The sequence below is a fragment of the Sapajus apella genome, unplaced genomic scaffold (assembly GCF_009761245.1).
Source record: "Sapajus apella isolate SASKATOON/1434 unplaced genomic scaffold, GSC_monkey_1.0 scaffold98, whole genome shotgun sequence".
NCBI classification, from domain to species: Eukaryota; Metazoa; Chordata; class Mammalia; order Primates; family Cebidae; genus Sapajus; species Sapajus apella.
The window spans coordinates 3,599,709-3,624,265 of NW_022437038.1; the positions used below are offsets into that span (position 1 = coordinate 3,599,709).

A 24,557-nucleotide genomic window follows, 5' to 3' on the forward strand; every position below is an offset into this window, starting at 1 on the left:
CAGAGAATCTTTTAAAAACAATACATACAAATTTTGCCTTGGTCTTAAAATTTTGATATTTATGATTATTAAATTTTGCAACTAGTGTTCAGAATTGTATAAAATAAGTCATCTCAGAATAAGATTGTAATGTGGTTGGTCAGAAGAAAGTCTTCTAAGGAAGTATCTTTCACTTCAAGTCATTGTCTGTTTTTTATGTGGTTAATACTGGATCTCTCAGGGCTGCTAAATGTCATTTTATGTACTACTTCACAATCTAACCATACATATTAACCTTTCACTTCAACTCCCCTAAGAACACAAAGCTGTCGTCTCTAGAACCAGCTTCAAAGATTCACAATTAGATGCAGAGTAAAAGAAGGGATTGAAAAGAGAGTTTGTAAACTATTTATTGTTCAGCATGAATATGTATATATGGGAACAAATGACATATGCCTATAAATCCTTGTAAAAGTTTTATTCAGAGAAAGAATCAACATGTATTTACTGCATGGCCGCTTAACATTGAGAAGCTGATAAAGAGGGAGAAGAGGCTTATTCTCTGCCATCCCAGAACTGTCCTCTTAGAAAGGCAGTACCTGAAATGATAGTGAACAGTATGAAATTGGCTATAATTAAAAGCTGAATTCTGTGAAACAAGCTAAGTTTGTGCTACTGGAGTCCAAACGAAAGAAAGATCAGTGAAGGCCAGAGGGATTGGGAAGGTGGGATTTGAGTTGGGCTTGGAAGGATAAGTAGTCTTGAATGGAGGGGAAGGAGAAGGCAGAGTGGATACATGAGCACAAATCTGGAATATGTATAGATGGGTTTGTGGAATAGTTGTGAAGCCAACCTAACTAGATTCAAGGGGAAATAGTAGAGAATGGGAGAAAGTCTGATTGGATAGAGTGGGATCTGTGCAATACAAACAGATTTTTAAAACCCAGAAAGTATGCACTCCATAAATCTCTCCTGTACTTTTCTGGCTGCCATAAATTTTGGGACCAAATTAATTACACATATATTCTCATCTCCCTGAGCTACTTCCTTTAGTGTGAATCTGTTCACTTTTGTCTTCATGGGTCTTCTCTAGCAGTGAATTTTAATATTTTAATCTAGTCCTCTGAAGTCCTTTTGAAAGTTAACTTGTTACAATTTTTATTGTTTTTTTGTTGTTGTTGTTGTTTTTCTGTTTTGTTTTGTTTGGGGCTTTTTTGTGTGTGTCTTTTCTTCACCACTTCGAATTAGGATTGAACCAAGTTAGCCTTGTTTTAAATCCACTGCAGCCTTTTCGGCTGGGGAATAAGGTCTCTTTGAGAAGACTATTTGCAGAGATGGATTAGAGATTGACTAGGAAGGAAGAAAGCCTGAGTGTAGTGATTAGCCTAGCCAATGCATTGTTTCTCAAATTTTAGGTGTAGAAAAGGGGATCTGTGGATGCATTTTAATGAGAACTTAATACTTTCAGGTCCCCAGTAATTGACTTAGACTTACTTTTAATATATTGTTGCTTAAATATAAAAATAGGCATAAACTCTATATGCTTTAACAATTTTAATAAAACAGATAAAACTAAAATTAATGTTCACTTAATGTGCCTTCTGATGCTAGATTTAATAATAGAGCTTCAGATCCACTTATACATTTTTTGACCTTATCATTACGAATGCAGAGAATCCCTGTTGTATAACTAGACTGAACAAAATGGTACTAGTAACTTCAGTAAACGTTTTGTGATAGAATTCAGAATCATCAAGCTCCTTACTGAATGAAAATTTTGATAGTGAACAACTATCAAATTCCAGTTTTAATAGGATGTCTGCGCCATAGCCTTGTAAAGTTATATTGCTCACATGAAGAGAAGGCTAGTATTGGAATCTGTATAACATGCGTATTTAATCCATTTACTACTGGAATTAGAAAGCGAAAAATTATTCAGTATATATTTACCACTCAATGTACAGCTAATGAACAATTGCAAGTTGGTTCACAAAGATTACATCCTTATAATGCAACTGCTCACATCCTGAAGACGGGACTCACTGTTATGTCACAGTTTTCCTAAGTCCAGCTTGCCTAGACTATTCTGTGAAAGAACATTGTACCCTGTGATGACTCAACTCTCTGAAAAATTCCCTCGCTTCAAATTATCCTGAAACCTTTATTAGTACAGTGCACAATAATGTTGCTTGGCTTTTATGTAATATAAAAACAAATGTATATATAAGCCTTTTTGTATCTCAGTGATCAATACACTAGTTACTTATAAGGGGATGATGCAGGATATCCTTTTTACTGTACCATAAAATGAAAACACAAAACTGTAAATATACCCTGCTTTAAGAAATAATGTCCTGGTAAGTTCCACTGACTATTTTTTAAATGAAATTGGCTGCAACATTGGGAATTACATCATGTAATTAATATCTTTGTTACACTGGGGTCTTTTAGAACAGAAATTGACTCTGGACACCTTAAGAAACAAAATGGATTGTACTTCCTTCTGTGTGTCTGTTCATTCTTTTCTAATTATCTTTCAACTGGCTTATTGCCCTATGGAGTAGTGCCTTTCATCACAAATCATGCGGTATGTTACCTATGAATTGGCTCCCCTGAAGGAAACAGATGTTTATAATGGCCCCTTCATTGGCCACTGTTGAGGGGGAAAAAGCCTATTTAGTACTGCTTTCCTAAGCAAAAACACAAAAAAACTATGAGGATGATAGTTTCAGCTAGAAGTGGTGTTGGATCTATCAGGCACAATGACCCGAGGCAACTGTTTACACTCTAAGAAAATGTCCCCTCTTTCAGGGTCATGGGAAATGCAAGTGTGAGTTATATTCATTGCCTCCACTTACTCCTCAACTTCTGCAATCTGGCTCCTGCTCCCCTTATTTCAAACTGAAATTGCTCTCATTAAGGTCTCTAATGACCTCCATATTTTAAAATCCGATAGGTTGTCCTTATTCTACTGCATCTTTCTACAACATATATTATTGCTTATTTCATTTTTCAAAATATCTATTCCCCTGAATTCCATGAAGTGTACTCTAATGGTTCTTTATATGCATCTCTGAATATTTGCTATTTTTTTATGGACTTTTCTTCCTATACTTATCTCTTAAATATCAGTGTTTACCAGGATTTCATCATTAGCCCACTGCTCTTCTCACTTTACATACATTCCTGAATGATGGCTCGATTACCATCTACCGTCTGTTACCCAAATCTCTCTCACTCTTTCCAGGCTTCTCCCCTGAACCTTGGTCTTGTAATATTTCTAATGGCCTGCTAGGCAGGTCCACCCAGATTCTTTAAACGCATCCAAATTGACAAATCCCAAACTGAACTCATCATCACCTTGAATGCACCTTCTTCTCCTGTATATTCTTAGATGATGGAACCACCATTCTCCCAAACATATCAGCTGGAAATTTTAGAGTGACCTTGGATTCCTTTTCTATCCTCCATGTCCTATTAATCCCTACTTTGTGTGTGTGTGTGTCGTTTTTAAGTTCACCTACTGCATGATCACCAAATTGTACTATCTTACCATTTCACTCCTTATTGCATATCTGAAGTTCAAGAGCCTTAAAATGGGACACAGGCCCAATCTGTGTTCGAACCATCATCCCTTGCTTTTAATCAACACTGATTTGCTTTAGTCTTAACACACTCTTTTTTTTCCCTCATATTTTCTCTTCCTTTCCTCGCAGCATCTCCTTTTCCTAGAATATACTTTTCCTCCAGGATAATTCATCCATATCCTTTAAGAATCAATGACAATATTGCCTTCTCTAGAAAGTCTTCCCAAAGATGCTTCTCCTAAGGCTTGGCTTAGTATTTAATTTCTGTGCTCCTGAACAGTATACCCCTCATCATAGCACTCACTATAACTCTCTTCTCATTATCTTTGTATGCTAAACCCATTTGAAAGAGAACACCATGAGGCATAGGGCTGAGACATTTTATTTTGGTTTCAGGGGATCCAATAAAATCTTAAGTTCTCAAACTGACTCACTGAGAACTATATAGCAGAGTACAGAGAAAGCTTTAATATAATTTCATTAGACTAATTTTTAAACCAAAAGGCTACAATCACTACACATTACCTGCCTTGAAAGACCAGCTTATTTATCTCTGTATCCCTCTAGCACTGTGCCAGGCACATAGTCAATGTTCAAGAAAAGATGGTTGAAATTAATTGCAGTCTAGTTTTTGGACCAAGGGAAATATTCCTGACATGGGAACAGACTTTGCTTATGACAGCAAGGCTCCTCCTCTTTTGAGTGCATAAGTCTACTCAGGAAACCGAATTACATTTCAGCAGGTTGCCTGGTAAATCTGCTGTCCTAGAAAAAAAAAATGAGTGACCGCTTTTACTAGATGCATCATTCAAGCCAGGCTGGAATCTCTAGAAATAATCTCTTTCTACCCTAAGGGACAAATCTGTCCAGACAACTGGAATCCTAAAGCAGTGAAGTAATAGAAAGCAGTCTGGCAACATTTCTATACCTACTGGATGACAATAAGAAAAATAAATGAATTGTTATAAAAGATTTTCCTTGCTTCTCAAGGGCAAAAAAAAAAACAAAACCCTAGCCTTTGATGACTTGTGAAATAGTTAGAACCTTGATAAATTCTGACGTCTGGCTGATCTTTTTAAGTCGTTGTTTTAATAGGCTAATCTGAAAAATACTTTTATAAACATCTGTTTGCATCTAATCTCATTGGCCCAAAAGTGACTAAAAAATGTCATAGTACCATAATGAGTCTGTCTAGACTTTAGAAAGTGTCATATGATCATGATGCTAAAATCTTTAGAATTTGACCATCACAATATCTAATATTTAAAATGTTAAGCTTTTCCTCTGTATCGGGTAGCCTTCTGGCCATTCTACATTATCATCTCATTACTAAAGTCTTTGTAGCTACCCTGTTAGGTAGGTCTTTAATATTATTTTTATGTTTACAAAGGGGAAATTAAAATTAGAAACACATAGCTATTAAGTGGCAGAACAAAGATGTAAGCCCATATATCTGCCGATACCCTGAGAACTTTGACCTATCTGTCACGCTAAATTGTGGCTATCCATTATAAGGAGAAACAGCTTTTTGCTTGACGCTTGTTGATTGATTTGTGCGCATGCTCTTCACATCTATCAGCAGATTAGTATGGGCCAGGTACTAGATGATCTCATTTAGTTCTGTTACTACTCTTCAGCGTAAGTACCATTATTATCCCCATCTTACAAATAAGGAAACTGGTGTTTAGGAAGGTTCATTCTGTAAATGCATAAATGCAAAATGGGCCTAATTTGTTAGGAAACAAATGAGTCTAACAGTCTACATTTATACGTTCAAAGACTACACATAGCAGTTGGCTTTACTTTGCTCCATTGTTATAAGTGGTAAGAAAGAATATAATGCTTAGTGCTGAGACTTCCCTTTCCATCCCCACGCCGCCTGCACTATGAAGGGAGAATTGACCAGAATGCATGCTTTACTAAAAATGGGTCAGCATCTTCTACTATCGAAGGGCAGACTTTTTTTTTTTTTCTACTTTAATTTGTCATTTGTCAGTATCATGTTGCAAAGCAATTTCGAAGTCTCATGTGATTTTATCATTGAAGTAAAACTCTCTCCAGGTGATGTCATGACATACCTCCTATTTTTTCTAAATTTTTACCCATCTTTTTAGAGAGAGTCAATCTTTTAGAGAGAATCACTTCGTAAGACTTTAACTTTTAGAATTTATAATCTAAGATATGTGAAATACCTTTTTAAATGATAACTGTGTGAACACAGATTTATTCATGTTCTAAAACTTGTAAGCCATGACTACCCCATCAGGGAACATTCCACCATCTTACTTAAGGCAGAAAAGTGGTACCTGTTTTATATCCTTTTTTTCTTTCCATTATAGTGTACTTAGGGATGGTATAATCAACAAGGAATTAGTTAAGAGATTATTGGATCCTATGCTACTCTTTCTTAAAATTGAAAACAGTATGGGCTGGGCGCGGAGACTCACACCTATAATCCCAGCACTTTGGGAGGCCGAGTCGGGCAGATCACGAGGTCAGGAGTTCGAGCCTGTTGTCCAATATGGTGAAACTCTGTCTCTACTAAAAAATACAAAAATTAGCTGGGCCTGGTAGTGTGCGTGTGCCTGTAGTCCCAGCTACTCGGGAGGCTGAGGCAAGGAGAATCTCTTGAACCCAGGAGGCGGACGTTGCAGTGAAGAGATTGCGCCACTGCACTCCAGCCTGGGCAACAGTCTCGAAAAAATGGAAAAGAAAACAGTATGTACTTTGTGGCTAAAGACTGAGAATTTAACATCCTATCTAGATTTTTTTCTCTAATTTGACAAATTAATCATGCTCAATGCCAAAAATTCATATATTATAGAAAAATATAAAAAAAAGAATCAGCCGGGCATGGTGGCTCACACCTGTGATCCTAGCACTTCGAGAGGCAGAGGTGGGCAGATCTCCTGAGGTCAGGAGTTCAAGACCAGCCTGGCCAACATGGTGAAAACCCATCTCTACCAAAATACAAAAATTAGCTGGGCATGATGGTGGATGCCTGCAATCCCAGCCACTCGGGAGGCTGAGACGGGAAAATCACTGGAACCTGGGAGACGGTGGTTGCAGTGGGCCGAAATCATGCCACTGCACTCCAGCCTGGGTGGCTAAGCGAGACTCTGTCTCAAAAAAGAAAACAAAAACCATCCCACCATTCATAGATAGCCACTATTTTTATTGGTATATATCCCTCTAAACTTTAAAAATTTTATTATAAATCTTTTTTTTTTTTTTTTTTTCCATTTTTTTCAAAAATAAGATTATGCCTTCATTTCATTGTTTATCCAGTCAACATTCAAGAGCAAGTTGTTCCGTTTCCATGAAGCTGTGCAGTTCTGGGTTAGTTTTTGAATTCTGAGTTCTAACTTGATTGCACTGTGGTCTGAGAGACTGTTTGTTATGATTTCTGTTCTTTTGCATTTGCTGAGGAGTGATTTACTCCCAATTATGTGGTCAATTTTAGAGTAGGTGTGATGTGATGCTGAGAAGAATGTATATTCTGTGGATATCTATCATCCAGGTCTTTGCTATTGTAAACAGTGCTACAATGAACATTCGTGTGCACGTGTCCTTACAGTAGAACGATTTATAATCCTTTGGATATATACCCAGTAATGGGATTGCTGGGTCAAATGGTATTTCTATTTCTAGGTCCTTGAGGAATCGCCACACTGTCTTCCACAATGGTTGAACTAATTTACACTCCCACCAACAGTGTAAAATATTCCTATTTCTCCACATCCTCTCCAGCATCTGTTGTCTCCAGATTTTTTAATGATTGCCATTCTAACTGGCGTGAGATGGTATCTCAATGTAGTTTTGATTTGCATTTCTCTGATGACCAGTGATGATGAGCATTTTTTCATATGTTTGTTGGCCTCATATATGTCTTCTTTTGTAAAGTGTCTGTTCATATCCTTTGCCCACTTTTGAATGGGCTTGTTTTTTTCTTGTTAATCTGTTTTAGTCCTTTGTAAATTCTGAATATCAGCCCTTTGTCAGATGGGCAAACTGCAAAAATTTTTTCCCATTCTGTTGGTTGCCGATTCACTCTAATGACTGTTTCTTTTGCTGTGCAGAAGCTGTGGAGTTTGATTAGGTCCCATTTGTCTATTTTGGCTTTTGTTGTCAATGCTTTTGGTGTTTTGATCATGAAGTCCTTGCCTACACCTATGTCCTGAATGGTTTGGCCTAGATTTTCTTCTAGGGTTTTTATGGTGTTAGGTCTTATGTTTAAGTCTTTAATCCATCTGGAGCTGATTTTAGTGTAAGGTGTCAGGAAGGGGTCCAGTTTCTGCTTTCTGCACATGGCTAGCCAGTTTTCCCAACACCATCGATGATAGACTGGACAGGGAAAATGTGGCATATATACACCATGGAATATTATGCGATCATCAAAAACGATGAGTTTGTGTCCTTTGTAGGGACATGGATGAACCTGGAAACCATCATTCTCAGCAAACTGACAGAAGAGCAGAAGACCAAACACCGCATGTTCTCACTCATAGGCGGGGGTTGAACAATGAGAACACATGGACACAGGGAGGGGAGCACTACACACTGGGGTCAGTTGGGGGGAAATAGGGGAGGGACGGTGGGGGGTGGGGAGCAGGGGAGAGATAGCAAGGGGAGAGATGCCAGATGTAGGTGATGGGGAGGAAGGCAGCAAATCACACTGCCATGTGTGTACCTATGCAACAATCTTGCATGTTCTTCACATGTACCCCAAAACCTAAAATGGAATAAAATAAATAAATGGGAAAAAAATAAGATTATGACATTCTTACAACTTGCCTTTTTCACCTTATCATATGGACCTCTTTTTATCAGGTACATGTAGATCTATGTAATAATTTAGATTGACTGCATAGTATCCCGGTGTTTGTAGGTTCCCTGCTTTCTCTAATCCCATGATGGACATATAGGCTATTTATGATTTTCATTAGTATAAACAATGCTGCAAAGAATATCAGTGTATGATGATCTATATCTATACATTTATCCGATAAAGTGAGGACTGGCTTTGTTCCAGTAGATGTAAATGTCAGGAATGATTATTTCAGATGTCTTATATGAGAAGTAAGCTGCTCAGTTAGTAGCCATTTTTATTCATGTATAGGCTCAGCCTGGCACTCAGGTTGTGCATGGATTGCCTCAGACACTAGAATTACAAAGGAACTTGTGCCAATTATGAATATGGAATCAAGAAGCTGTGTTTTAACCGTGTCCTAATTGTTCATATTTAAGACAACAGCTGACTGGCTCCTACCTAAAGGGACAATTTATATTTTAAAACAATGGCACCGACAGCTGTTAAAGTGTGTGTGATATTAACCATACAGGTTGCCTTTGTTCATACAACTGGTTAAGTCATTAAGCACAGGCTAGCATGGGGAACACTGCTAATGGGAAGCACCTGTTTATAGACTCTCGTAAGCTGTAGGTTAAGTATCTTCTCTCCTCAAAATCATAAGCAGTGGTATATTTCTGTGATCTGGTTCTTTGGGAAATGGAGGCATCATGCCATTTCTCCCTTACTACTGAAACTAGCGAGCTTGCATACCAAAGGTACCTGGGCTTACTTAAGCAAGAGAGTTGGGCTGACTACCCTAAAACTTCCTTTATCAGCAAGAAATACGTAGCCCAGACACAAGAGATGGGTTGCACATGTTAAAAACAAAAAGAGTAGATATATGGTCTTAGAGCGATTCAGAAACAAAAGCAGATGACAGGTAAGTGTATTCTAGGTCAGCACATCAGCAACAAAGTTCAGGCAGATCACAAACAACTGCCTCAGAAAATGACAGAGGATTGTCCATCATATGCTCAAAGTTAGAGAAATGGCTGATGCCTACTATTCTTAGTCATAGGGATATATGCCACACATGGAGTAGAAAGGCACAGAGATGGCAGGTGGTAGTAATGAATTGACCCTGTAGTCACTATGCCATTTAACAGCTAGTTTATTTTCCACCAACCCAAATGGCTGCTTGGGCTCTCACCCTGCCAAACAGTCCCGGCCCAGGTTATTGCAACCTATGCCTTGATCGGCTTTTCTACTGTCACTCTTGATACTATCTAGGATATCTAGGTTTCAACAATACAACCTCTTCGGAAGATTTCCGAGAGCCTTATTTCTGCTGACTTTTTAAAGCAGAACTCCTGTTTCCTGTGCAAATACTTCAAGATTTAAAAAAAGAATTAAAATTAATATCACATGTTTATTGAAACAGCTATCCCTCTATTCTAATAACTGCAAGTCCAGTAAGTACATATTCTTTCATTACTTCCTTCCTTTTCTTAGAAAATAAAGGTTAAATATGTATAAGCATTCTGGTTCTCCCTTTATACATTCATTGCTTTTCATAACCTCCCTGCAAACAGGAAACATTTAGTCATTAAATAGCAGTATTTGAAAACTAAGAACTCTCTTTTTCTACTAATCAAAAATTAACAGCTATCTTTCTGACGCTTCTTGTTGAAATCCCCCTATCTTTTAAGGTGTAATTGGGATGAAGTTTTCCCTGACTTCCAACAACTCCTGTACTCAAGGGATATGATTTTTCTCTACTTTGAACCTCCATTGTACTGAAAATGTAATAGATTGTGCAAGAGACAATATAATTAGTTTCACGTTCCAGTTGTTGGTACATTTATCCGTTCTACCCTAATAACATAAAGGTGCCTGTTAAGGTACCCTGCAGATAGCTTATGCAGTAATAATGTGTGGATGGACAGGCAGAAGAAAGCCTTTCATTTCCTTGTATTAATGTCAAAATACATTCCATCTACGAAAGCAGCAGAGCTGAAGGTGCATTCAAGGATCAGTTTCTAATTTGTTGCTAATGATTGGATGATTATTTAATCAACAGGCAAGTTTCTAGAAACTGCTATGTATAAGCCACTATCATAGACACCTTGAGCATCTCTGTTGTAATTTGTGTGGTTTCTGTTAGCTTGGTCTTCGACATAAGCTTCACATATATAACTTCCTTGGAAGCTTTACCAGCTATTACCTAACTTTCTTCATATATTTATTTGTCGCCTTTTTCTATATTTTCTAGATATGCAGGCATCCTCATAAGACTTTGAACATCATAGAGAGAAAATCTTTCTTATGATCCAATTGCATTCTCTAGTAAAGAAGCAAACATAATGCATGGCTTATGTACAAAACCAAGGACATTTTAAAAAGTCTATTTACTAGCTTTGACACTGAGTCCAAAGATAAACAGTAGCAAGGTCTGTGGCAGTTGAAATACTGAACAATACACTGATGTAATTTTTTTCTGAACCATACTTTTCTAAAATTTCTTGAAATGCCCATGTTATTGATTATGTAAATGCCACTCATTCAGAATCCCAAGACATTGGTTGTATGTGTTATGAAAACATCATATTTATGATAGATAAAAGTAAATATTGCATATTTTCTACATTTTGTAGTTTAATGTGGATATGTTTTTAATGGCTTGAAGTAATATTATTGTACTATGTGATTTTACTTTTATCAGGTATTTCACTCTTCCTAAAGTTACTATAATTGAGTTTGTTTGATAATGTACCTTTATATTAGTACGAGACTTGATAGTTTGCAAAATATGAGGCTCATAATAGAGAGAGAGAGTAGAGTTACTACCTGGCAGGGAGGATAAGAAGAAAGTGAAATATAGAAAAGTGATTTAATCTCACTACTGCAGTTTTGTAAAATATAATTTGTTTTTCCCCTAGCACAGCAGAGTTTCATGCTGATAACAAGCTACTGAATTAATAAATCCATTGCAACTATTGAGATTTTTCCTTTAATAACATAACGAATGCTGAGCATTAAGAAAAGGAAAGGCGTTCTTTGTACAGACGTTACCTCTAGCAGATCCACATCCCTACGCATAGGAAAAATACCAACGTCGTACCTTGAACAATACCAATGTGAAAGTAATTTGTGCATCGCAATTAGAATACTGTATTTTCTACACAAAAGCACTCCATTTCGTGGAGCACATTTGCTTATTTTCCAATTGGAAAGACATTTAGGGGTCTATTTTGCTATCATTACATGTGCGTACCTCCAATTACAGTTAATGGGAATCGTGTGTCTATAGTCACAGTAGCCTCTGAACTATTTTAACATTATTGCTTTCCGTTACCATCCTCGTTAAAATAACTTTCATCTCTTCTACCACCTGAACTACCACAGTAATCTAGGTTTCTGTTTTCTTTGCACAGATTTATTTGGATGTAATGAAGGATACAGATTACACAACATGACCTGTTTCTAGTTTGCGCATTATAATGTCATTGAGATTAGAATAGGTCTAGAACTACCTAACTGCTAACTGGAGGTAATTGATTGGCTTCTAGACATACATTTTTGCACAGCACTCTGTGTACACAATTCTGTTGGACTAAAGCAATTGGATGTAGTTTAGTACTTGTGGTATCCTGTAGATGCACAAGTTGTAAAACATTATGAAACATATGAGAAAATAAGGTTATAAATTAGAAGCAGACTCTATCAACAGCCAACAAAACTGTACATTTTGTTCTCATTATTCAAATTTTTGACAAGCCAAAAACAATTACATACCATCCTCTAGTAAATATAGCAGTAGTACCAGACTCTGCTATATTTCCACAAGAAAAGTAGTTAGCCATCAGAAAAACTGATTAGAATATGAAGCAAGAGGCCTTGTTAAGTCTTTAAGAAAATGAGAAAGTTGAGGAGAACTCTTAAAAACATTAGGAACCTTAGCATCACTTGACTCATTGGCACTCAACATATAGACATCTGCCTATGTTTACCAGGATCGGCCTAGTACCCATTGGGTTTGTTTATCTAGCTGTGTTATTTTTAAGTTGTTTTGTGATTATAGCATGATGTAGAGTTCCAAAATGTGTACTAAAAAATACATAGTTTAAATGAAAATGTAAGTAATGGAGGTTTGACTCCACCAGATATTAAACACGTCATGAGGCTGAAATAATGAAATTAGGAGCTATTGGCACAAAAATGTGAAATAACCTCAATGTCAATGGAACAGAAACCCTAGTATAACAATTTAATATATGATAAAGGAGTTATCATAATTCACTGTAAAAATTCAAGATTATTCAACAAATAGTGCTGGGACAGCCCATCTCCTCTTTGTAAGAAAAAAAAGAAAGAAACAAACTAATGTGGAAACTTACCTGATATTGTGCAACAGAATGAATTACAGATCTTTTAAAGCGTTAAATGTAAAAAAATAAAAGTGAAACCTTAAAGAGCAAGGAGAGATATAGTTGAATGTCACATATCTCTGGCTAGAGAAGAACTTTCTAAGCGAAAAACTAACAAATCACAGTGTAAAAGATTGATAGATTTAGTTTCATAAAAATGGCGAAAAATGAAACCATATGTTTCTAAAAACCTACAACATGAAATAAAAGACAACAAGCAATCAACAAACTAAGGAAAATATTTCTGATAAATATTTCAGTTGTTTACTATCCTGAATATGTACAATACAAAATAAAAACAAAAGCAAAAACCTAAGATCCCAATATATAAGTGGGCAAAAGACATGGTCAGTATAGAAAGGAAGACATATGAAAAGTTCCACCTAATTAGTATTTGAAGAAATGCAAAAAGAATGAATCAGAGGCAATATTTTTCATTTTTTTTGGGGGGGGGGCAGAGTTTTGCTCTTGTTGCCCAGGCTGGAGTGCAGTGGCCCATTATCAGCTCACTGCAACCTCCACCTCCCAGGTTCAAGCAATTCCCTGCCTCAGCTGCCTGAGTAGCTGGGATTATAGGCATGTGTCACCACGCCCTGCTAATTTTTTTTCTTTTCTTTTTTTTTTTTTTGTAGAGACAGGGTTTCTCCATGTTGGTCAGGCTGGTCTCAAACTGCCATCCTCAGGTGATCCACCCACCTCGCCTCCCAAAATGCTGGCATTACAGGTGTGAGCCACCACTCCCGGCCTTTCAGTTTTTATATTAGCACATTTAAAAAAGATTAATACCCAACAAAGAGATAAGATACACAAATTCATGTACTGCCAATTGTATTTCAATTAATACAACTATCCTGGAATACATTTGGACTTTCGCATACCCTAACAATGCCACTTTTACACATGGCATATGTAAATATGTAACTGTCATGTTCCAGCAGTTTAATGACATGGAAAATTTCTACAATACAATATGAAATGGAAAGGTAGAACACCAAACTGCATATGTAATTTGAGCTCAATATATATATATATACATAGACACACACAAAAGACACTATTCTCGTAACAGTGAGGAGAAAGAATCTGGTCAACGAGTAGAGCCATTGGCTGTCCCCCACAAAGAGATTAGGCTCAAGCCTGATTTGGCTGCCATCTTGCAGTCATTTCTAGTGAGTGAGAAACTATATCCAAGTCAGGATTTCTAAAATCACAGAGAAAAGCATAAATCAAACCGTTTTGGACACAAGGGGGAAAAAATGTAAGTCCATATGAGATGATTTCAGTATAACGGTCCAAAATAAATCATCTTTCTCTCATCAGTGCTTGGGATGCAAATAGCTACCCCATGGACATTTTTGGAAGCAACATAAAAAAGTTTTCTTGGTTTCCTTAGCCTAAGCTGCCGTAGACCCAGACCTCCACTTGCTCTCATTGCTAGAAGCAATTCCTGACCACTGATGGTAAATCTGCCACATAGTCACTTTCAAAGAGCTTTGGAGAAAGCAAAGCTTACTGTAATTACAGAGGGTTTCTTTTACTTTGTTTTCTAGCCTACTAATTGGCATTAAAATGGGATATTTTGTAACACTATGTATATAAGGGTCATAGACTTGGTTTATGTTATCCTGCTGTGAGGGACTAGTATATAATGTTAGGTCTATGTTAGTATCTCTACACGCCTTTGAAGCACCAGGAAAGAAGCAGTCTTCCCAAAGGCAACAACAGATGGACGCCCAACCTTGTGGGGAATGAATAATGGATGTGGCCCTTTTATTACAGTTTTTTGAATCCCAAGTTTACCTCCTCATGCCATAGTCACGATATAGCCTTGCACTTTTGGCACTCGCTCACTTGGTTAGAGGATTATTTGCACATTCTCAGGTTATATAACGCAGGCTTGAGTCCTCCAGTCTATCTCGTGTCACATTGTGTTTAAGCTTTATCTGTACTGTACTTACTCCCCAGTTATTTCACTTGACAAAGTTTTCAGTACGAAGGAAATGAATGATGTAGATTTAGGTGTGGATCTGAAACTTTGTGACGTTCAGGTATTTTGTGGATGATGTACGTTGTACATAGTTGCTGAATACATGATTGCATGAATGGATTGTAAAGCAATACAATAATGGGTTTAGTCCATTTGCTGCAGAACTCAGGAAGGTTTTGAGATGAATGCCAAATCGATTTATGCTTAGAAAAGGCATAGCGCTTCTTACTCATATGACAGCAGGGAAAGCCTTGACATCTATTGGAGCTGGTTAACGTGATACTCAGAGGCAGCAGAACCATGTTTAAGCTGGCCCATGGATTTATATTGCTTTCTGGTGAAAGATTTGCATATGACTTGTGTTTTGGCCACCCTTTCTCCATAGGATGCACATTTTTATAGAACTGTGTTCCTGTCTTCAACCTTATGCTTTAACCAGGTCACTCTTCGTGGTATCAGAATCTGTTCATGTTCACATGAGGCACATTTGAAAGCCTTTAATGAACAAAAAGAATCTGCTAGGGTCTGTATAGCCAACACTGGTGGATTTGGGAGGTCCACTTGGGGACTGATTTCTCAGGCTTATTGCTGCATTAATCCTCATGTTGACAAACATTAGAATCCCTTAATGAATTCTTAGACCATAATGTGTTATGAATTAAGAAAAATGAAGCAGATGAAGAATATGACAAATTATGTTACCCCATCCTCCAATCAAGTGTGTTTTTCTGTATTTCATCACACAATATCCCCAACAAGTATACATACGTAGACAGACCCTCATCTTCCATTTTTCTCTCTTTGGTTTCCGAAAAGATAACAGGCAGATTGGAAGGGCTACCACTACTTGTTAACAAAGCCCTCCATATAATCTCAGGTAAGTACATGTGTTGTAAACTATTGACTTTTTGAAAGAGAAGCCTCTATTTTTTTCCGTCTAAACTACAAGAGTATTAGGAGAATGAGACCAGATGGAAAAGTGAATTTGATTCAGGCTGGGTCTCACGGAGCTGTCAGGTCATATCACATGAGCCCCCGGTTTCTCCACCTGTTTCCAAACAGGACATATAATCCTGTCCACTGTCACCCAAATTAATCTATCACCTGTAGTAGCAATCATATCTAACGTTTGTCCTTTTCTCATAAATGTGATGGCCACCTATGAGTCCTGACTTTATGAGGGCCAGGTCACTGGTTTTTCCCCATTAGTTTTTAATACTACAAATACAAAGTTGTATTTTAAACTATTGAGTGATTTCCAGTCTCTGCTTAAAAGAAGACATGACTCCAAATATGGAAGTCATCATCATTAGATTGCTAGCCATTAGAATGTGAAGATAAGTGAAACCAAATTTATGCACACACATACATGCACGCACATGCACACATACGCACGCAGAGTATAAGTGTGTGTGTGTGTGTGTGTGTGTGTGTGTGTGTATGTTTGTTTTTAAACTAAATTAGTTCTAACCTAAATACAGAGAGTTGGAAATAAAAGGTCCAGATCAGCCATTGCTGCTATTGTTTCTAATGATATTTTTTTCGTAAAGGTTGTAGGTTGACGTTATGAAAATGTTAAGTGGCAACTTTTACAGAATTGCTTCTTATAATTATCTCATTAACATTGGGACGAATTAGCCATCTAGAAAGGTGTGAGGGGTGGAGGCAAAGAAGGAAAGGAGGAAGGAAAAAAGGGAGGGAGAAAATCTAGAATAATTCTGTTTTTTTCATGTCAAAAGCTGCATTTAGACCCTGAACTCAGTGTTTATCCTGCCTTGCAAAAGCTTACGTGTCTTTTTTGTCAGTTGGTTTTGACCTGAAACTTTATTTTCTCACACCAGATGATACCAATAAGTTGCAGGTTGATGTGAAGCCTTACATCCCATCATTTAATGCTGCAAAGCTGGGTTTTTGGATGTGGTACTTGTCTTGGATCTAGTGGGTAGTGAGTGATGGTATGGGGTGGCATTCCTGAAGTGAAGTGTGGTTGCCTGTTGACCTTTGTGTGTACGACCACCAAGGCACAAGACTTTTCTAGTCAGCAAAATCCTCTGGGAATGCGTCATTCTCATGTCTGGTAGCTTTAACGCTGAATATTATCGTGCTAGCAATGCAATGGGAACCATTATATTGTAATCTCATTTTAAAATGTTTTCTAAGAAGTCCAAAACCAATCTATGCAAACCAGTGACAACTAAGTAGTAAGTTCTCTATTCAGGAATGTTAACTTCACATTTTTAGCTGAATTGTGATCCATATCTCAAACTAAATAATGGATTTTTTAATGGTATCTTCGAAAGGATACCCAATAATCCATCACTCAGATATATCTCTGAGTAGAGAAAATGCCTCTTTCTTTCTCACCTCTCAGTGGTATTATTGCATTATGAAGCACTCGGCAGGCTTTAACTTTATGGCTGGTTGGCTCAGGACACTCATACCGTGGTGTTAATGAGGCTGGGGTCATGGAGGCCCGTTAGCTTTGCTCCGTCTGCTGACCACAGACTACCGGGAAATCAGTCAAGAGATGCTAGCACAGACAAGAAAGGCACCATGGCAAAACCTCAGCACTTCTCACTTTTTCCTCCCCATATAACAGGCAGGATGTGTTAGTTGGGTGTCATCATCTCAAGGAGGAAATGAGTAGCAGCTTGAGAGGCCCCAATATTCACCTCTGAACAAAGCAGGCCTGATATTTAGGCATTAACTTTGCATTATAATCCCCCATAATACCATTGATTTGCTGTGTAACCTTCATCACTAAAGCAGAGATAATAGGATAGAATGAAATGGGCTTACCTCCCGGGGATGTTGTGTGAATTAGCAAATTAATGAGTGTAAAGTGTTAGCATTTATGTAAGTGCTGGTGGTTGCCATTATTTCTAGGGACCTAGTCTCATTCGAAATAGAGAATCTAAGTATATTATGCTTTTGTCAGAAAGGGATTTTCACCCACATCAGTTGCATTTAAGCTGAGCATGAAACAGAGGTGATAATAACATGGTAGTGATCATTGCAATGCAGAGCTGTAAACCTTTTCCCTATTAAAGCTAGAACTATTTTCAGCAACTTTCAATGCTTTTAAACTTTGTTTTCCAAGCTTTGTGTCAATAGTTATCTCTATAATAATTATTCTTCCTGTGACGAGTGGTGGGAATGGGATATAGAATAGGTCCTATTCATTATTCATTCCCACAGTGACTATATAATATATTGAATTTGTTTACATCATACAATCAAGCAAATTTGGTAGCTAATGTGATTGCCACATATTGCAATCATTGTAAAAAATAAAAACTTTTTTCTGCTCTGCCCACGCTGGTGTCCTCTAGAGGTAGCCATAGAGCTTTTCAATCTTTACCAAAGAATTTTGTTGTTGCCTGTTATTTCCAAGGGGACTGTGCTTGAGAGAATGCTTCCATTTCTTTTATCACTCTGACTTCACTTACCAGGAAAAGTAATTTATTGCTGATTGCCGAACTCTTGAACTCAGCCGGGCAGCTGCAGCAGGAACTCCTCAGATCTGAGTTCCCTGTTACTTATTTACATATTCATTTGAAGTGATTTTTCAGGACTATTTGAAAACCTTTCTTGACCTAACATCTTGTAATAGCAAAGATCTAAAGCTTACCATGTTTTTGGTTCTTTTTCTCTTTGTCTTACAGATAACAGACGAGTACCTTTGGAAAGGTCGCGCTCTCGCCACAATGGAGCCATCTCATCTAAGTGATTCCTGATGCCAAAGAATATGAAAATATTAAAGTAAACAAAATGATGCATTTTGAGAAGAACAAAGTGTGCACTCAGTGGCTGGAAAGAAAATAAGTGCATTTCTGCAAAGGTCAAGATAAGCTGGAGGAAGTAGTGTGCATTTGTAAAACTCTTACAAGACTCCTCCCACAATTATTCTAATCTGAACACAGTTATCAGGATTACAAAATGTGCTCCATTTTAGTGTAAAGATGTATATCATTTGTAATTGTGTGTGACCTGACTGTGATGATGAACGTGTAAGAAGTTGAAGAGTTCTAAGGCTTTCAAAAACATTCAGTCTGTCAAAAATTTAAAATCTTAAATGAGTAAGTCACCCCCACCAAAAACAAAAGAGAAGAAAAAGGATAGAAAGGAATTATCCAGTGTCAGCTTCCAATCCGTATTACATATAGAATAGAAAAGGACCAAGAAAAAGATGCATCTTAATGATTTGGAGCAGGGCTAGTATTATGCACGCTGGAAGAGAAGCCATTTTGGAAATTCACGAAAGTACTGCTCCACCCCAGTTGAGTTATTTAGAATCTTATCCCAAGTGAAAGCTGATGGATTCATCTGCTTTGGCTGAAATTAAACTTATCATTAGTCTAGCTAGCATTTCAGCATGATATTGCAAGCAGTTCTCATTGCTAAAAATAAACCAAAGTTTAACCGAATCAGTTAGGGAAAGTGATTTAAACTTTATTTAAAGAGGTATTTTCTAATTATGCACAGATATCTACTTTATATGAATACTTTATATGGCTATTTTTGAGAAAACCCTCACATTTTAATGTTTTTGCTAGGGATGAACCCGAAAATTCTATTACCTTTACTTAGATTTCAAAGGCAAATATTGATTCCTATGCTCTGTGGTTTATTTCTTTTTTCTATTGCTTCTTTCTCCCTTGAGCCCCTTGAAGGCAGGGAATAGACTTCTGGGAGACCTGAGAGGAAAAAGACTTCTTTTTGCAGGAGGCAGCAGAAAACTGTCTGAAAGGTCAGTTGTTTTATCTCCCTTTCCACTCTCTTTCCAATTTCACCTTGGTGGTCTGAAGAAGAAAAACAAATTTTATGTACGTAAGTGTATATATGTGTATATATTTATATCTCTGGCTACAATACTTCCAATTCAGTGAACTTCTCAATTATCATCATACTTACTTACCTTATATTAACAAATTAAAATGATGCTGCCAAAACAAGTCTAGCAGGGGAAACAGATTCTACATTTTTCTTAAATAGATTAGGGAGTAAAAGTTATACTTAACTTGTCTATTATTTTAAAATATGTGTTGAAATAATGTAGTATAACTTCTCTGGAGTGCAATTTTAAATCTAATTCATGCAGCTGATTGTGATTATTGTAAGAAATTTCTTACATGTATGTTTCTTATGTAGAAAATACTGTTTCTACTCATTCAAAGCACATTGTAGATATTCAGAGAGAACAACAAATGACTGGCTTGGCAAATCCCCATCTGAGATAAAGTAAACAAGTGACCAGTGGCTTGCAGATCCCTTTATATAGATGTATAATGATTCAAACGGCTGCCTTTGCCTCCAGTGCATCCCTACTTAGGCATTATAGTTTAAAAATCTCTGAAGCTGCTACAATAGAGAAATCAAAAAGGGCAACAGTATCTGAGATTTTACAGTCCTATCCTATCTGAAAACACACAGACACAAACACACACACACGTGCACACATGCACATTTAAGGGACATATCAGTTTCACACACTATTTTGTAACAACAACAGTTTAGGTTTTACTAATTTCTGTAAATACCTAGTATGTGTATTTTTGACTTTACAGAGTCTTTTCTGAAATCTTTGTGGTGTGGCTTCTTTAATTCTTTTGAAAGCTTATCAGTCTGTAGGAAAATGATTTTGAAATGTTAACCCTGACTAAAATTTGGGAGCATATGCCTTGCTATATTATCAAGCTGGTCAAGGTAGAAATACTGATGTGTATCACCTTTTCCAGATGTAAACTTGCCTTATTTTCTAGTTTGTGAACAAGAATGAATGAAGTATTATTATTGATAACTTATATATTTGTATTTAGACCAATCCCACATGCTTTTCACAAACATCTCATTCAAATATCATAAAAAAAACCTCTCAAGGTCTTTCACAAAGTTCCAATAGTTGAGTTAAAAGGTTTGTTTCCCAGATTTATAATGGTCCTGCTCTAGCCATTTGCAGTTTTGTTTTAGATTGAAAGATATCACCAGAAAAAGTATATAGTGACATTTTTAGTATGAAAGCAAATTACGCTAAGGTCTTTTGTTGGCCATAACACTGCCGGACGTGAGAAGCACCATTTACGCAGATTTTCTGCAGAGTATGTTTCAAAAGGTGCAGAATCCTTAAAATATCAACTAATTGCATTCATCTCCTTTGGCTGCTATAACAAATTACCACCAATGTGATGGCTTAATATAGCAGAAACTCATTTGCTTACATTTCTGGAGGTCAGCAAAGCCATGCTCCCTCAAGAGGCTGTAAAGGAGAATCTTTCTTTGCCACAACCACCTTCTGGTGGCTATTGGCATTTTTCAGCTTACAGCCACATTTCTCTCTTGGCCGTGTCTTCACATCACCCTCCTCTGTGCACCTAATCTCCGTCTGCCTCTCTTTTATAAGGATCCTTATGATGAGTTTTAGAGACCACCCAGATTACTCCAGGATAATCTCCTCACCTCATGATTCTTAATTAAATCTGCAAGTCCTTACCTTTTCCAAATAAGGTAACATTCATGGGTTTTGGGGATTAGGATGTGGCTATATTTTTTAGGAAGCCACTCTCAGCCCACCAAAGTCTGCCCTCTGGCTCAAAATTTATGCCTGTCTTGTGTAAAATACATTCATCTCATCCAAATATTCCCAAAAGTCTCAACCCCATTATGAATTCTAAGTCCAAAATCTCATTCAAATATTATCAGTTCAAAAGTTCCAAAGCTTATCATTTTGATCATCTAAATCATTTATGAGTGAAACTCCGGGTATGGTCTTTCCTGAGGCAAAATCCCTCTCCCTCTGAGAACCAGTGAAACAGAAAAGTTGTCTGCTTTAAAATTACAGTGGTGGAAACAGGCATAGGATAACAATTATAGATATTTCTGTTTCAAAATGGAGAGAATGGAAAATAGAATGGAGTCTCCTGTCCCAATCATTTTCAAAATCTAGCCAGACAAATTTCTCTTATATTTCAAGGCCTGGCAATGATCCTCTTTCTCAGGGCTCCACCCTTTGAGCCTGTAACTCTTCTTTCTTGGACCATGGATTGGGCCTCTGCCTCTGTGCCTATGGTTTGGACTTCTTCCTCTGTTCCCCCACTTGGGCCTCTGTCTCTGTACCTGCAGCTCTGCTCTCTGGGTGGTCCTTTCTTTATCTTGAAGGTTAGCACACGTTTGCAACTAAGTAGTTTTATCAACGGGTTTCCTACCTGTAGAATTTTGGTAGTCTCACAATCTTCTTTGATTTTGTTCTGTCTCTGGCCCTTTGAGGCCCATTTGGAAGTGTTTCTGCTGGCATATCATTCTCAAAAACCTTGTGGGTCTTCCATATATGTCACATTAATTCATACATTCAGAAAAGAGGGTCGTCACAGATTTTTCCTGAATAACCCCATCTCCATTCTTGGCTTCTTTTGAAACAGTCAAATAAATCCCCAAGTTAATGCCTAATCTCTTCAGCACTAGCGAAAGGTTGTCAAGACACAGCCTTGGCCTTATCTCCTGAGCACACCTTTCTAATGGTGAATCTCCTAAGGCTTTTTTTACAATCTGAATAGGCTCAGAATTTACCCAGTCATCAGGTACTGATCCCTTGTCCACTTATATGGTTCTTTTCTCTTTAAATTTTTTTTTTAATTTATTGGAGATGAAAGTCTTACTCTATCACCCAGGCTGCAGTGTAGTGGTACAATCATAGCTCACTGTAACCCCAAACTCCCAGGCTCAAGTGATCCTCCTGCCTCCCTTCCAAGTAGCTGGGTCTACAGGTGCATGTCACCCTGCCTGGCTAATTTTTCATATTTTTTGTAGAGACTTGATCTTGTTATGTTGCCCAGGCTGCTCTCGAACTTCCAGCCTTCAGCAATCCACCTATTTTGGTATCCTAGAGTGTCAGATTATAGGTGTGAGCCACCATGTCCAACCTCTTTTCTCAATGTATCTCTTTTCCCTCTTATTTTACTGTAAGCACTAAGAAGAAACTACACTATACCTCTAACACTAGACTTGAGAATTTCCTCACCTAAACATCCAAGTTCGTCATTTATAAATTCTCCTTTTCACACAACTGGAGTAGTACAATTTAGATAAACTTTTTGCCACTAATATGACAAGGATTGCCTTGCTTCGATTTGCCAATAAAATCTTCATTTCCTTCTAAGCCATCACTAGGAATGCCTTTACCATTCATACTTTAGCCAACTACCTGGTTAAGGCAATCTAGCTTTTTCACCCACCACAGTTCTTCTATTCTCTACCCATTATCCAATTCCAAGGCCATTTTCACATTTGAAGACATTTGTTATAGAAGTACCCAATTTCCTGGTTCCACAATCTGTACTAGATTCCTGTGGCTGCTGTAACAAATTACCCTCAAGCCCAGCGGCTTAAAACAATAGAAATTTATTATCTGGTTGTTTTGGAGGCCAAAAGTCCAAAATTGAGGGGTTGGCAGGGCTGAACTTCTTCTGGAGACTCTAGGGGAAACTCTGTTCTCATGTCTTCCAGTTTCTTGTGGCTGCCATCATTCCTTGGCTTGTGGCTGCATCTCCCTCTGCTATGTCTTCACATCACTTCCCCTCTGTATATATAATCTACCTCTGCCTTTCTCTTAAAAGGACACTTATGATGGCATTCAGTGCCCATCCAGATTACCCATGATAATTCACTTATTCCAAGATCCTTAATTACATCTGAAAGGACTTTTTTTTTTCCAAATAAGGTACTATCGCAGGTTCAAGGGATTAGGATATTGAATATCTTTTTGGGGGAGGGGGCACCATGCATCTCACTACACTAGTCATTGCACATAAATGTATTTTTCACTTTTTAAGATGCATTCTTGGTGCTCAAGCCAAATTGAAGTTTGTCTCTAAAAGCTGTCGTCTGCATAGGCGTGCAAAACTGCATGCTTTGTTGTTAAATGGATGGACAGGCTCTTCTAAATTTCGGTTGACACTTTTGCCTCTATGGCCAATTAACTTGAAAAAAATAATCGATCCCAGCTCTATGCTCTGATGTACCTCTTCTACCCCTTTTATGATGTCTTTGACCAAATGCCTTCTGTGGTTCACAATGCAGGCACAAAACTACCTCTGATACAGAAGGGTTTTTTACAAGCTTATTTTAAATACCCTCACCTGAAGGGAGAGGTGAAAGCAAAGACTGCTTTGAATGCGTATTTAGGGAGATTGTGTCCATACCAAGCCACCCTGGAGTATTTCACTTGCAGTAGAACTGTGGATTTGTGCTCTCATTTTGCTTTGGAATAAACACCTATCTCTAAGCAGGACCAAGAATGACTTGCAATCTATATGTAATGGCTATTACTTATTCAATAAAGTTAAGATATACATTAAATGTTATACTGCCTATGAGAATTAAGATTAAAGACAAATGAAAAGGCATGAACTATGGAGAGTCAAAACAGGATGGGAGAACATTCTAGAATAAATGTCAACCAAACAAGTGCAGGAGTGCTTTTGTATGGGCCTGGTCAGGTAGAGATCATGGGATCATATTAAAAACATACTTCTAGAAATCATACGGTTTTCTTTAGCAGTACTTGCCAGAGTGGTGGAGATATTATACAACTGAAAAGCTTAGAAACATCAGAAGGGAAGGGTGATTTACATGCTCCAGAGAAACTGTTTCAACAGAAAATGTTTTTGTTTTGTTTTGTTTTGGTATTGAGTATAGAATTAAGCAAATGTGCTTCAAATGCTCAGACGGATAAAAATCCGGAATGCATAATAAAAGGACTATAGATTATTATTTTCTGGAGAGCTTTCAAT

At 37.4% G+C, this 24,557-nt stretch overlaps 1 protein-coding gene across 2 annotated transcripts in view; it reads left to right on the forward strand.

Annotated features, from left to right (window-relative positions):
* DIAPH2 (diaphanous related formin 2) overlaps nt 1-24,123 on the forward strand; it is a 916,386-nt gene extending 892,263 nt beyond the window's left edge. Inside the window, exon 27 of one of the 2 annotated variants that reach the window (XM_032257749.1) lies at nt 18,438-24,123. In XM_032257749.1, the coding sequence (XP_032113640.1) occupies nt 18,438-18,502 (65 nt within the window). In that variant the 3' untranslated portion in view covers nt 18,503-24,123. The remainder of the gene's footprint in view (nt 1-18,437) is intronic. The other variant, XM_032257747.1, reaches the window with a different exon arrangement.
* Nucleotides 24,124-24,557: the final 434 nt, after the last annotated feature.